Source organism: Atractosteus spatula, chromosome 2 (genome assembly GCF_055471065.1).
Source record: "Atractosteus spatula isolate fAtrSpa1 chromosome 2, fAtrSpa1.hap1, whole genome shotgun sequence".
In the NCBI taxonomy this organism is placed as follows: domain Eukaryota; kingdom Metazoa; phylum Chordata; class Actinopteri; order Semionotiformes; family Lepisosteidae; genus Atractosteus; species Atractosteus spatula.
Window position 1 is genome coordinate 6,832,775 of NC_142707.1, and position 12,577 is coordinate 6,845,351.

At 38.6% G+C, this 12,577-nt stretch overlaps 1 protein-coding gene across 1 annotated transcript; it reads left to right on the top strand.

Annotated features, from left to right (window-relative positions):
• The first annotated feature begins 3,251 nt into the window (after nt 1-3,251).
• Nucleotides 3,252-11,282, top strand: LOC148839089 (uncharacterized). Its single transcript, XM_088932361.1, has 4 exons — nt 3,252-3,435; nt 4,959-5,812; nt 7,139-7,222; nt 8,148-11,282. The coding sequence occupies exons 1-4, from the start codon at nt 3,384-3,386 to the stop codon at nt 8,151-8,153; spliced, it is 996 nt and encodes a 331-aa protein (XP_088788487.1). The 5' UTR covers nt 3,252-3,383; the 3' UTR covers nt 8,154-11,282.
• Nucleotides 11,283-12,577: the final 1,295 nt, after the last annotated feature.

Here is a 12,577-nt window from a genome sequence, read left to right on the forward strand (position 1 = left end):
CGCAGGTTTTCGTTTCCAGCTGAGGGGTAAAAATACCCTAATTAACATTTGGTTAATTAGCCCATGCCCTCATGTCTCTATTCATGGCAGAAACAGAACTTGAGGGTCACTAATGACTAATGATATAAAACTCCAATAAGAAAGAAATGTTCATTCTGTTCAGGTTTGATGACAGACAGTCGATATTTCAAGAACACTGAATCTCACAAAACCTGTTTGTGCAAAGTTTCTGATCTGTCATTACAGATAAAGCCCGACAACTCCCCCTTACCCCCAGTGGACAGATTCCAAGTCATACTGAAAGCAGATTGTTTCATCTGGGGCTTGACAGTCTCTGCTTGAATAAAAAGAAATTCTCTCAAAGGCTGTGACTTCAGAAATCAAGGATTCATTCACCTTTAGCGAACTTTATCAGTTGGGAAGCACTCCAGAAAACAGTTTAAAAGGAGCAATATTAACTTGAGGAATTTAAATATGTGGAAGAAAAAAGAATGTGGAATATGTTTCTGCAAAAATCTGTATAAAATCTGAGAAAGTATATAGTTTTAACTAGTATCTTAACACTGTGTTCCAAGTTACATTCAATTAAACACAGTGCAGTCAGTGAACCTCATGAAGTGTTTGGGTTCTTTGTTCACAATCAGATATTCTCTTGGGTGCATGCTCAAAATAAATATTACAATCCAGGAAGACAGGAACAGATTAATCCACAACCATGCTGAGATTTTGCTGCTGTTGTAATTTTTATCTCTTTTTCATCTGTCCTCACTGGAACCTGCAGTGCGACAACATTGAAATTTTAATGGTCTGACTCTGTTTGAAGCTGCGATACAGAGATAAACTAAAGCACATTTTCTGGCCTCTCCGTGAGGGCTGATTGTGAAGCGGCAGACCCAAAATATTCATTTCTTGTACTTGTCAATTTAAATAGGTTATGTGAAGTGCAGGATTCCTACTCTAAAATACATAAAATGACACAATAACCAGAAAAGACCACAGTTCAGCATGAGAGGACTGTGATTTGGGCCACTGGGATCATAGCTTAATGTGGTTAACAGTTAAAGTCGGGAAAAGCAAATCTGATCGATTCATACAGCCAAAAAAATGTTTGCGATAAAATACACATTATGTTGTTTTATATCGCCGCCTGCTGGACAACGTCTGGCAATACAGCAGCTATTTCTTTAAGTGTCTAATCTCACTGACAATTGCATGAACAATCTGTATATTTTCCTAGATAATGTATATATAATGTAATCTTAATTATATCTCAAATAATGCATTGAAGGAGCCACACTGTGTTCAACATTTTAGTTTTTTACTAACCTTAATTTTTCTTTAGTGAAAATTTTTGCCAGTTTTATTGAACAAAAGTACTTTCTGTTGATATGAATTGCTATAAACGTTTTTAAATGACAAAATAAAAAAAATCCTATATCATGATATTTTAATTGGACAACAGATCAAGTCGATTGCCCAGAAGGTTTAATAAATGTAATAATAAGCAGTTTAGCAGAAAAAAAATAATACAAATTGTTAAAAAAAGACAGAATTCCATTAAAGAAAGGGAGTGAAATAAATTGCAATGATAGGTAAAAGATACTACATAGGAATCTGATTCAAGTTTTCGAAATCCTTAAAGGCACCACAAAGTCACCCACTGGACTTCTTCACAACAAGCATTAAAACACAAACCAGAGGATAATAGTTCAGGTGGGTAGCTGCGTCAGCATGCGTAGGCTGCAAAGGAACAAGTAATAGGTTTATTCCATGCTGAAAAAAAGAAGAAAGAGAACACAACGTTTCGGCCGTGGAGCCTTCTTGAACATGTTAACGCCGAGGGTATACTTTGAAATTGGAGGCACTTCATTAGGCAAAGTCTGGGAATCTGGGACAAACTAGCCAGAAATATTGTCAAAGCTGGATGTCATTCTCTCATCATTTAGCCACTAGAAGCAGCCACTTCTCATTCGTAACCTTCCTTACGGAGGTATATCCTCATCCCAAATCTGAGCTGAAAATAAAGATCTTTAACTCTGCGCAATGAAGCTCTTGAGAATGAAATAAAACGACATGCTTTACTGACACCTAGTGGTAACATCCTACTACTGCATCGGTGCTGTCATCTGTTTACTTGCACCCCTGTGTCCGTCTGGATACTTGAGGTTTGGAGATCCTCGATGATGATTGTTAGAGTAACTTACAACACGTACATACATCCCATACTTGGCTCAAACAAAATTTTTATTTATTTTTTTTTTCTTATTAATGAAACAATTTTATTGTGCCTATTGGTTACAATCTTCTTTTTCCAAGGTATTTCAAGATACACACATCCATGTCGGAGACACTATCTAGGAAGAGATTTGAATTGCAGGGGTTAACAAAAAAGCCTTTATAGGTGGCAACCTTCAGAGACCTTCTCAGAGGCCTCAATCAGATATAATAAAAAAAATACGATTCAAGTTCTATGCGTTCAATGGCTGAATAACTAAGCTGTAGGTCTTACTTGACGATCTCCTTTCATCTTGGATGGCCTGACAACAAACTTTCGCAAAGCTCTTTGGTTTCTGCGCTGCGGTCCGGTAAACAAGTAACTTCCTCTTTTGTTTTCGTCGGCAACATAAATACTGTGCTAAATCTGGATGGTATTCTTTGTGGAAATAAAATCTGCGTTAGATACTACTATACACATATTTTAGGGGGGACGTCCTTAAGAAAATCGTCTTGTTCTAAGTGTGTACAGGTCTACGTAAAAGAACCTGATAACCATTTGTAGAAAACACGACTGTATTAAAATACACCATCTTCGTTGGTTTAGCTGCCACGCATAGGATTAAATCTGAAAGACCGACCTGAAGTTAAATTACCACATAGACCAGAGCACTTCGAAAACGTAGCTGATCAATAATCGAAGCTGAACGATCTATCGAGTAGTCAAATTTTCTCCTTCTGCGTGTAGTTTCCTTGTGTATTCAACTGCTCTTTGATTTACTCAATTCATAATTTATTAAGGACACGGTCATTAGCGTTATTCACGGTTAAGGATTTCCGGTTCACTTCTTCGCCAGGGCTACTGTTTCGCTTAATGGAGGACATTTCCTACATGGCAAGAAAAACGAGACAAACCTGGCGAGTCTACTGGAAAGAGCCAGTAGCACAGAGGAGGTTTGGGTAATTTTTGAGAAATGCAACGTGATATCCAATCGTAGAACCCCCTGTCTTTAGGACAAACCACGGCTTTGCTTTTTGCTTCGCGTCACGTGTGATAAATCCTCTTCTGTAACCCTTTGCGACACAAGGAAGAGAGAGAGAGGTGACGGAGTCATTTTTGACAGCGTGTACAATTTGACTCGTTTCATTTCGGTCTTTTCTGCATAAAAATGCGCCGGGTAGTCATTATCCTGTCGGTGGTGTGGTTGTTTTTAGCAGCGGGTAAGTAAGGAAAACTGCTTAAATTACCGGTGTACTCCAACGTTTTGCTTGTCGCCAGACACTTTCACTTTGTTATGTGTTGTGTATTGCGGGTGTAGTTTTGGCGATTGTAATGTAACGGCCAACACGTTGAGCTCAGCTGCGTGAATCCAAGGTGTCGTTATCGGGGTATATAAAAGAGAGATTTATTGACGACCGATACGTGCCGATTTACTGTTATATCGACGAAATTTAAATCGACGGGATTTTATTTCCGTTCGAAGCTGCGTTTAAGCTAGTGTACAAAACCTGTAAATAGGCGGCCTGTTCAAAAACAATTACAATTGAAACAATCATATGAAAGTGTGCAAGCTGAATGCCTGCTTAAGTTCGTCGACAATGACCCTTGTTCCGTTTCTCGTCGTTCTTCAAACCCTTGCAAAACGATTCTAAACCGGGTAAAATCTGATGTAATGAAAGGGATGCACCGCAGAATGTCGACTGTAATATATGGATGTTACATTGTGGCAACGACAAAGATCACGGTTGTTAAAAATGTGATCCGGCTTCTCAAAGCACTACCTGACGTGAAACAGCTTTCCTGAAGTGCGTAAATATCATAGATTCATTATATGCTTACTTATCAATTATTTTAGTATTAGTAGTTCAGGTGGGTGGTTGCGTCAGCATGCGTAGGCTGCGAAGGAACAAGTAATAGGTTTATTCCCTGCTGAAAACAGAAGAAAGAAAAAACAGAACGTTTCGGCCGTGGAGCCTTCTTCAGGTGTGCTTTTAGTATTAGAACCTTATATCCTCTATATATGCCGCATCAGCTAAAAACAAGACTACTGTGACGGAGATAGTGTTACATATACTGTAGTATTGAGCTTGTGTCTCTTGCCTGTTCTACCTTTTTTGTCAACTTTCTCAAAGCATTTTGAGAGTGCCCAGTGTCTTTAGGAAAATAAATCTGGAAAAAGATCGTTACTGAAACTCGTTGTACTCCACCATGTAATTTTAGAATCTGCTGTGTACTTTTTCTGTTATATAGTTCATATAAACTTGTGAAAAATCTACGATTTAGCATTGCAGAGCAACATCTCTCAATGCTGGAGTGATCGCTGATCACTTTTAATATTGCACTAATGAGTCTGTGATATGAAAAGTTAAAAAAGGACAGTAAGACGTTTGGATCTGTGAATTACAGTGCAGAACTGCTATAGTACATGAATTAGATAAGAAACCTGACTACAATACAACAACTTGTACAGATAAGAACTCTAATAACAGATATATCTTCAACTGCAGGGCAGTATCATTGATTCACAGTTACGTATCGGATGTGTGCAGTAGGATTTTTAAGTGACATCTGGAGTTCTCCTCTTAACACAGGGATTTAATTGGTTTGGACTAGTCAGTCTTTAATTGTTTTATTTATTTTTTCTTTCCCGAATCCATTGTATCCAGAATGTGTTTTTGGTTCATTTAGCCTGTTACAAAGTGTAAGAAGTTTCAAATGTATGATTTTTTTTTCTTAAATGCAGCAAGTGCTGAAAACGCAGCAGGTGTAAATTCAAGTAACAACACCAGTACAACTTCCAAAGAAAATCCAAGCACAGATCCAAAACCTAGTAATACATCTCGTCAGGATCAGGACCAGACAAAAGATCAAGATGCCGCTTCACATGTTGAGTCCTCTACGACTGTTCAGCCACCTGTGGTCAGTGGTCCCAGCACAAGTGCCACCACGTCCGGTAATTCATCTGTGGCAACAAAGCAAATGCAAGATTCTGTGGCAGAAAAACCTGGAACAACGAACACTCAGGAACAAAGCACACCGGGTGAAAATGGCTCTGATGGGGCTAAGGACATAACCACAAACCCAGATTCTGTTCGAGACCCACAAAGTAAAAGTACTAGTGTGCCTGACAAGGAGACAACCTCTGAACCCATATCAGACACAGAAAAGACCCAGAGCACTGAAGAGAAACATTCTGGTGCTGCACCTGGAACCAAGATGGATACCGGTAGCGAACAAAGACCCCTTGATACTGCAGAGAAGCAACCAGAAATAGTCAGTACCCGAACGCCCACTGCCCCGATGACTGGGGAGTCGCAAGATAATGATCAGGACAAGAAGCCTACAGAGACCCAGGAGGAAGGAGAAGGAGATGAAGGAGAGGAAATAGAAGAAGATGAAGGAGAAGTAGAAGAAAAGGGGCAGAAGACCGATGACGCAAGTGTCGATGATTCTGAAGATAACTCACGGATCAACAACCAGGATAGCTCTGGCCTACAGCCCAAAGATGACTCTGAGAGCAGCCACTTCTTTGCCTATCTGGTGTCATCTGCTATGCTGGTAGCCGTGCTGTACATCGGCTACCACAACAAACGCAAGGTAAGGCTGATGTCTGCTCCCTCTAACCCCCCTGCCCTTCTTTACCTTGGCCAGATGCAGTGTGTTGCTAGTCAAGCAGATCAAGCACCAGACAGCCTGCAGATTCCCCTTGCAGTTGGATTTGCCGCAACAGCTTTTGTGTTGCACTGAGCTGTAGGAAGCCCCAGCGAGCTGCTATGAGTTACACTTAGAATCACAAGCTGCAAGAGCTTCAGCAAGGATTGGTAACAGTCAGCAATTCAAACTCGGGCTCATTTGTAAATGCAATCTGATATTGCACCTTACTTAACATTCCAATAGGCCTATAGTGTCATCAGGCCAGATTTGGTAGATCCTGCTTAACTGGTAGTGTGGTGTAGGAGGACCTAGTCACATTAACTACCTGAACTATTAGGAATTCTGGAGATGGAACTGTGCCTATGTTGAACATAGTGTGATAAAAACATTAACCTTCCGTAATATGGTCTGTAAGATACTTTTCTTGCCTGATTTTCATTTGTGTCAAAACCTCCTTCCCCAGTAGAGCAAACTGGCTCAAACGGGCATTTCCCTTCACATGTCTCAAAATAACCTATTCCTTCACTGCTGAAAAATACCACTGCAGTTAACACATGATGTAGTTAGTAAACCCCGAGTCAACTGGCAAGCGCTGAACACTGTTGCTCATGTGGGTGGAGACTCTTAACTCTCTTAACCAGTCTCTCAGAAAAAAACAATCTTTTGGTCTGACCTTAACAAGAAACTAGATACCTTGTCCAGTTTTCTTTCTTAATTGCTTTATTGTCCCAGGTGGGAAATATGCTTTGCAGGTAGGTGAGAAACGTAATACAACACATTTAACACAACACAAACCCATTGGCAAATAAGAAATGTACATGCAGAAGACAAGAGAAGCAAGTTAGCAGCTTAAGTCAACTTCACAATTTAGAAAAAAAAACAAATAAACTGTCATCAGTGTGCAAGAGATACATAAGATACATGTATGATGAAAAAAGAAAAAGTAAAATATACAGTACAATCAGTTGTCGATTTTAAGCAGGTTAATAACATGGGAATAAGGGATACCTTATTTCTATTGCACATAAATCTGGGTAGTCTAAATCAACAATCTGATGAAAGGAGCTCAGATTCCCCGTTTGTTTCCTCAAAAACCTACTTGAGATTAGCTGCATTAGTGTTCTCTTTGGCAACCTCTAGCATATCTGGCACTCTGAACCTAGCATGGACAGCTCTGAGACACAGCTGCTCCAGTACACAGGTACTATACAGGAACTCCTTACTTGTCTGCTTATTGACATTTTGAATTTGTTTCTCTCTCTGTCCCAGATCATTGCCTATGTTTTGGAAGGAAGGAGGTCGAGAACGTTACGACGGCCCAAATCAAATGAGTACCAGAGGCTTGAACAGAAGGTAACAATTTTAAAGGACAGTCTGCTTCATCAAGCCCCTCTCAGCACCCCATTTCACATTACCAGCTTATATTTCTAACCCATTTACTTTCAGATCATAGTTCTTGTGTGTTAGCAAGGCTGTAGTGACTATAGGTCACTAGACATTCCCATTTAGACACCTGTTTGTCTTTTGTTAAAGAGTTTTTGTTCAGACTGAAATAAGATTATATATACAATTTTAAGGCATTCATATAAAACCATTAAACATGATTGTTCATGAAAGTTATGCTTGTAGCTTTCTATTTTCAAACATGTAAGTAATCTGCATGTTTCAATCATCTGGACATTTTCTTGACCGTAATAATTTGTGAACTGTTTTGAAAAAATTAAGGGCAGTAGATACTATCTCTCCTACACGACTAAATTAATGTAATAAAAAGTGGTACACACACTATTGGAAACCTATGCAGTGTGGAACTCGAGCCTTAAGTATTTTTTAAAGCAGTTTTGTTTTAAATGTTTTTTTTTATTGAACATTAACATCTTAGAGATATCAAGCCAAAGGAACTCTTGATTTACAAAGAATAAACAAATTCCTTAACAGAACCAGAGAACATTTAAGTTCCTGTTTTTTATTTAATCATAAGTGATGACTGAGATAACAGCACTTCTAAGGCTGAGGAGTATATAATTGCTGTTTTTAATTTACACTGTGTGGTTAAATAATTAGTCTGTTTTATATAAAAACATTGTGGTTATGCCCCAGTATATACCTGTACTTAAATATAGACACGAATCAACATGCATGCCTTCTTCTAAATGTTTTTTTTCTTTAGTGCACTTTAGTGTATTGTTTGCATATCTTGGACAGTACTGTAACTTGGGATTTATATCTACATCACCTCTCACACTAATCCTCCATAATGTGTCCCTCTTTCCCCCAGCTGTGAAACACCCACTGATGTGAAGACAGAGAAGACCTCTCTGCAGATGATGTGAAGGAAGAAGAGACAGAAACGTTGCAATCTGAACGTTTTTTACATTTTATTTAATGCACTTTGAACGATCTGCAGTTTTTCAACTTGCTTCGTGCTTCTTGCTTGATTAGGTTATTTTTTTAAGCAAATCGTAATGAAAAGAAGAAAAGCATTTATGTATTTTGTGGCTGCATTCTCGTTGCATGCCGTGAAGAGGATAAAATTGCCTTATGCCAGGAGCTTGCTAACAAAACTCTCGACTCAGTGCTGGGAAGTAGACACCGTGGCAGGACTCCTGGGTGTCTTTCCTTTGATAAGACATCTTATTGGCAGTACAGTGCACGAATGTAGTGTGTATAGGCTGGACAGAGAAAACTCAAACCATGACTTACAAAGCAGATGAAAGTAAATATTACATTATTTAAAGATGCCAGGACCCGAGATCTAACTGAGTTAGCTAGCAGAAAGGCGGTCTGCCTTGAAGAGAGTTAGAACAGATGGTTTGTGTCGTCTCGTGGGTTACAGTGTTTGTCTGCTGATGAGAGATATGTAAGAAGTCTTGTGATTTTTTTTTTCCTCAAGAACATAAACAAGGGGCTGTAGACTGCTCACTGGTTTGTGATCTTATCTGTTTGCTATGGGACTAAATTGCACTGACACCTTCAAACTGAAAGGAGAAAAAAGAGAGAGCATGTGATCATTTCTGAGCTGGAAGCCAATCTTCTAATCTTCTACCACAGATTACTTCATCTGTATTTCCCTCTGTGTAATCTCTTCCTTGTGGCAGTGCCTGCAACTCTTTATGGTACTTTACATCTTGTGTGGATTTCAACCCAAAGTGATATTTCTGCAAGACGTTCACAGGACAGTGTATACTCTGATGTATTTCCCTGTGCACTTCAGTACAGCCAGTCTGCTTTTGAAAAGCTCCTTGTCCTGTTATTCTCTTGCAAGGAACTCAGATGACAGGCATTTTAACCAGTATCTCGGTAATGCATGTGTGAAATACAGATGCTTTAAACTGTTCTGAGATGTGGCTCTCAATGGATTTATTTCATATTTGCTAGAAAACATGGCTTGTTTTTTAACTGTGCTGCTATACAAGATCCCAGACATTTTTTTCAGATAAATGCCTCTCAAGAGCACCTTGTGAAAAGATTGAAACCTAGCAGTGTGTGAATACTTGAAAAAGTTTTGCTTTTTTGTGATTTATCTGACCAATCTTCTACAACCACTATGATACAGAGCCTTTGTCAAAATGAGCACCTTTGCCATAGCATAATAAGCATAAGATGGATGACTATGACACAATGCTAAGCACAAAGTGCAGCAGACAAACACTTCCATACCCAGCAGTTACTTGGGTCACATGATCATTCAGGAGACTGCTGCTAGTATAATGAGTGCAGAAAGGCTGTGAGGAACACTCGAGAATTCTGTTTTTTGTGAGGGCTTATGGGGTAACCTGGCCAAGCTCTTGACAATTCTCATTCAAAAGAAGCTGAGTGAGGAGTTTCTAAGGGAGCTCAACCAATCTCTCAGATGCAAGAGTAACATGGTGTAGCCTGAGTCCTAGCTGGAGGTGACTATCATTTCTCTGTGGCTGCCAACAGTCAGCTCAGGACCTCCAATGTTGTAGATGGGTTGAGTTGGCCAGGGATCTCTTGGTTCTATGACTCTTTCATCGCTTCTCGGCCTTTTGGCTAAGATCAAGTGTAGTGGTTCTATGACTCTTTCAACCTCCCCAAATGCCCTGGGTAATTTATCTGCCTCTGCTTAATCAGCACTGAACCCGCTGTGTAAAAAGAGGGTTTGTGGGTCAGATTAGAATGAGGTGTGTTTTCCCTGATGTACAGTAGGTACAAGGGGCATCATTAGGAGCTCAGACATAAAAATACAACAGACAATTTCAAATTGGGTGGGTATTGAATAATTAATTGGTGATTAAAAAAACAAATTGAGTCAAGACTGAGATGCAATAATGATGATGATGATAAAGGATTGTTCCAGAAAGTCTGAATTGTCTTGATAGCAGAGGACTACAGGTGTATCAGGAAGTGATTGTAGAGTGATTGCAGGTCATTTGTGATATTTATGTTCTTTGAAGGCAGCAGCTTTGCTGGGTTTTAGCAACAGACTGCAGTGCTGCAGGTGTATTAGGAAAATAAGCTTATTAATTGAATGATGATAGTTTATGTGATTTTGAATGTTTTATCCTGGGAGTGGGTGGGTGTGGAACTTAATTAAGATCATTTTACAAAGCAGGTCTATGATTGTTTTTTTGCCATGTGAATTTGTTAGAGAAATTACAGAAACAAAGGCACTTGCCACTACAATTGATGGTTTTGTTAACTTCAGTTCTGAAATGTGTTAATTGTGTTACTGGTTTGTTAATGTCTCCTATTTATTTAAAGTAGCATCTTGTAATGATGTGTTTTCATATACGTCATTAGTTCTCAGATTGCTAAAGATATCCTTCACTTTATTTAATTGAAATCAGGAATGCGGTACATTTTGAGTTTCTTCAAAAACTGCATTACTAGTGTGCTATGGAGATGATCAGTAAATATTAATATTCCTGTTGTCCAAATAGGTAATTTTCAGGAATCACAATCCATTCTCTGCAAAAGTAATCATGTTTAACCATGCAGAAAATATTTAGCAAATTAAGAGCACTTGCATTTGAAATGAGGAGCTCAAGAGAAGTGCTTTAGATTATGAGGTCCATCCTTTTTGTTATTGTAGTTTTTGCTTAGATTACTTTCTAAAAGTGGGCGACCCTAGTAAATTATTGTAACTTAAAATCTAAGTGAGTAAAATATTTTGTTTCAGATGTGGTAGAGTGTAGAAGAGTAAGACCAACTCTTACTGTGAAGGAAACTGTTAGGATCCTATAATTTGGTCTAAATGACAAATGAAAACAAGGCTTTCATTTCTTACCTGGGACCCTTTTGGACAGAACACGTTCCTGCCTTCTCAGATGTTTCCATAGTCTGTCACTGTGGTGACAAATGCAGCCGGCTGGTGCAAAGATACTGTTTTGTTCTTTATAAATATTTGATTCACTTTTTTCTGTCAATGAAAAATAAATTTGAGACCTGATTTAACCTGTTTGAGTACATCCATTTCAGAATTCTTTGCTTCTGCTTTCAGGGGACTTAAAGACCAATAAGATTTTCATTGGACGTCCTGGTATTCTTTCCATTACTATAACCAGGCTTCATGCTCCTGTTCCTTCAGCTTCAGAAGAGTTTAGAATATTTGAAGTTGGACAAAAAAAATCCACTGGGCACACAAAGCATTTTAGCTTTACTTCAAGCATAATTTTAATTAAATTAGAAGTATAATTAGGGGTTCAAAGCAATTACTGGAATTACTGGTGAAAGTCCCTAATGAGAATTTTAAGGCAGATAAAGTTTTAGGTATTCCATCCTTTTGTTGAAATGAATTATGAGTGCCTGGCAGATGAAGTTTAATGTAGACATGCACAATTTTGCATGTAGGTGCTAAAAACACAAGCATAAACTATTAATAAAATGGAAATGCTGAGCTAGAAGAGACTTAGAATATTGTGTACAATTTTGGTCATTATGTTCCAGAAAAGATGTTGGTCAGTCCAGAGAAGAGCAGAGCGATGCATGGTGAGGCTTAAACGTCATACACTGAAATGCTGAAGAAAATGAACCTTTTCAGACTTGAGCAGAGAAGACTATGAGGGTACCTGTTCCAAGTATTGAAAATCCTTGGCATCAAAAGTATTGGTCATCACCTTGCATACTGTTTTGGAATAAACAATGAAATACAAACCAGAGGACATAATTGGAACATACATGGAAGTGCACTTCAAAATAAGAACGTCTTTCCACAGAGGAGTGGAGTATGGACTAAGCTACCCAACCAAGCTCTTGAAGCTGATATCCTGCCTTCCTTCGGGAAACACCTGGTTGAGCTCTTTCGATCGATTAGCTGCTACAAAACAGACTAGATGAGATAAATGACCTCATGTTTATAACTGATCCAATGTTCTTAATTCTGCTATACAAACATCACTGCTTACATCACCTAAAGAGCATTAGTTTGGTTACTTGTTGTACAAGTTTTACAAGACCTGAAGTGAAATCCTATATATGTCCAAGTCTAAGATGGAAATAAAGTTAATCGTTTAATTGATTGCTCAGGACGCCACCAGGAGGGGCCATTGTCCCATCGTTTGTATTTCAGCAACGCGTACTACACGTTTTATTTAAAAAGTTGTTTTTCCCCCTAAAGATTTTCTTTTTCAAAATTTCACTTGTGGTTATTTCAGTAGTTTTGTGATCTGTCACAGACTAGAAAAGTCTTTCAGAAAAATGTATTATTATTAGGATAAGTCTAACAAAAGAAAACAAAATTATAAA

Excerpts from the sequence above, each read along its gene's own strand:
- LOC148839089 (XM_088932361.1), top strand. The coding sequence starts at position 3,384 with ATGCGCCGGGTAGTCATTATCCTGTCGGTGGTGTGGTTGTTTTTAGCA. Across the intron at positions 3,436-4,958 it reads GTGGTTGTTTTTAGCAGCGG|CAAGTGCTGAAAACGCAGCA; the intron begins GTAAGTAAGGAA and ends TCTTAAATGCAG. Across the intron at positions 5,813-7,138 it reads GCTACCACAACAAACGCAAG|ATCATTGCCTATGTTTTGGA; the intron begins GTAAGGCTGATG and ends TCTCTGTCCCAG.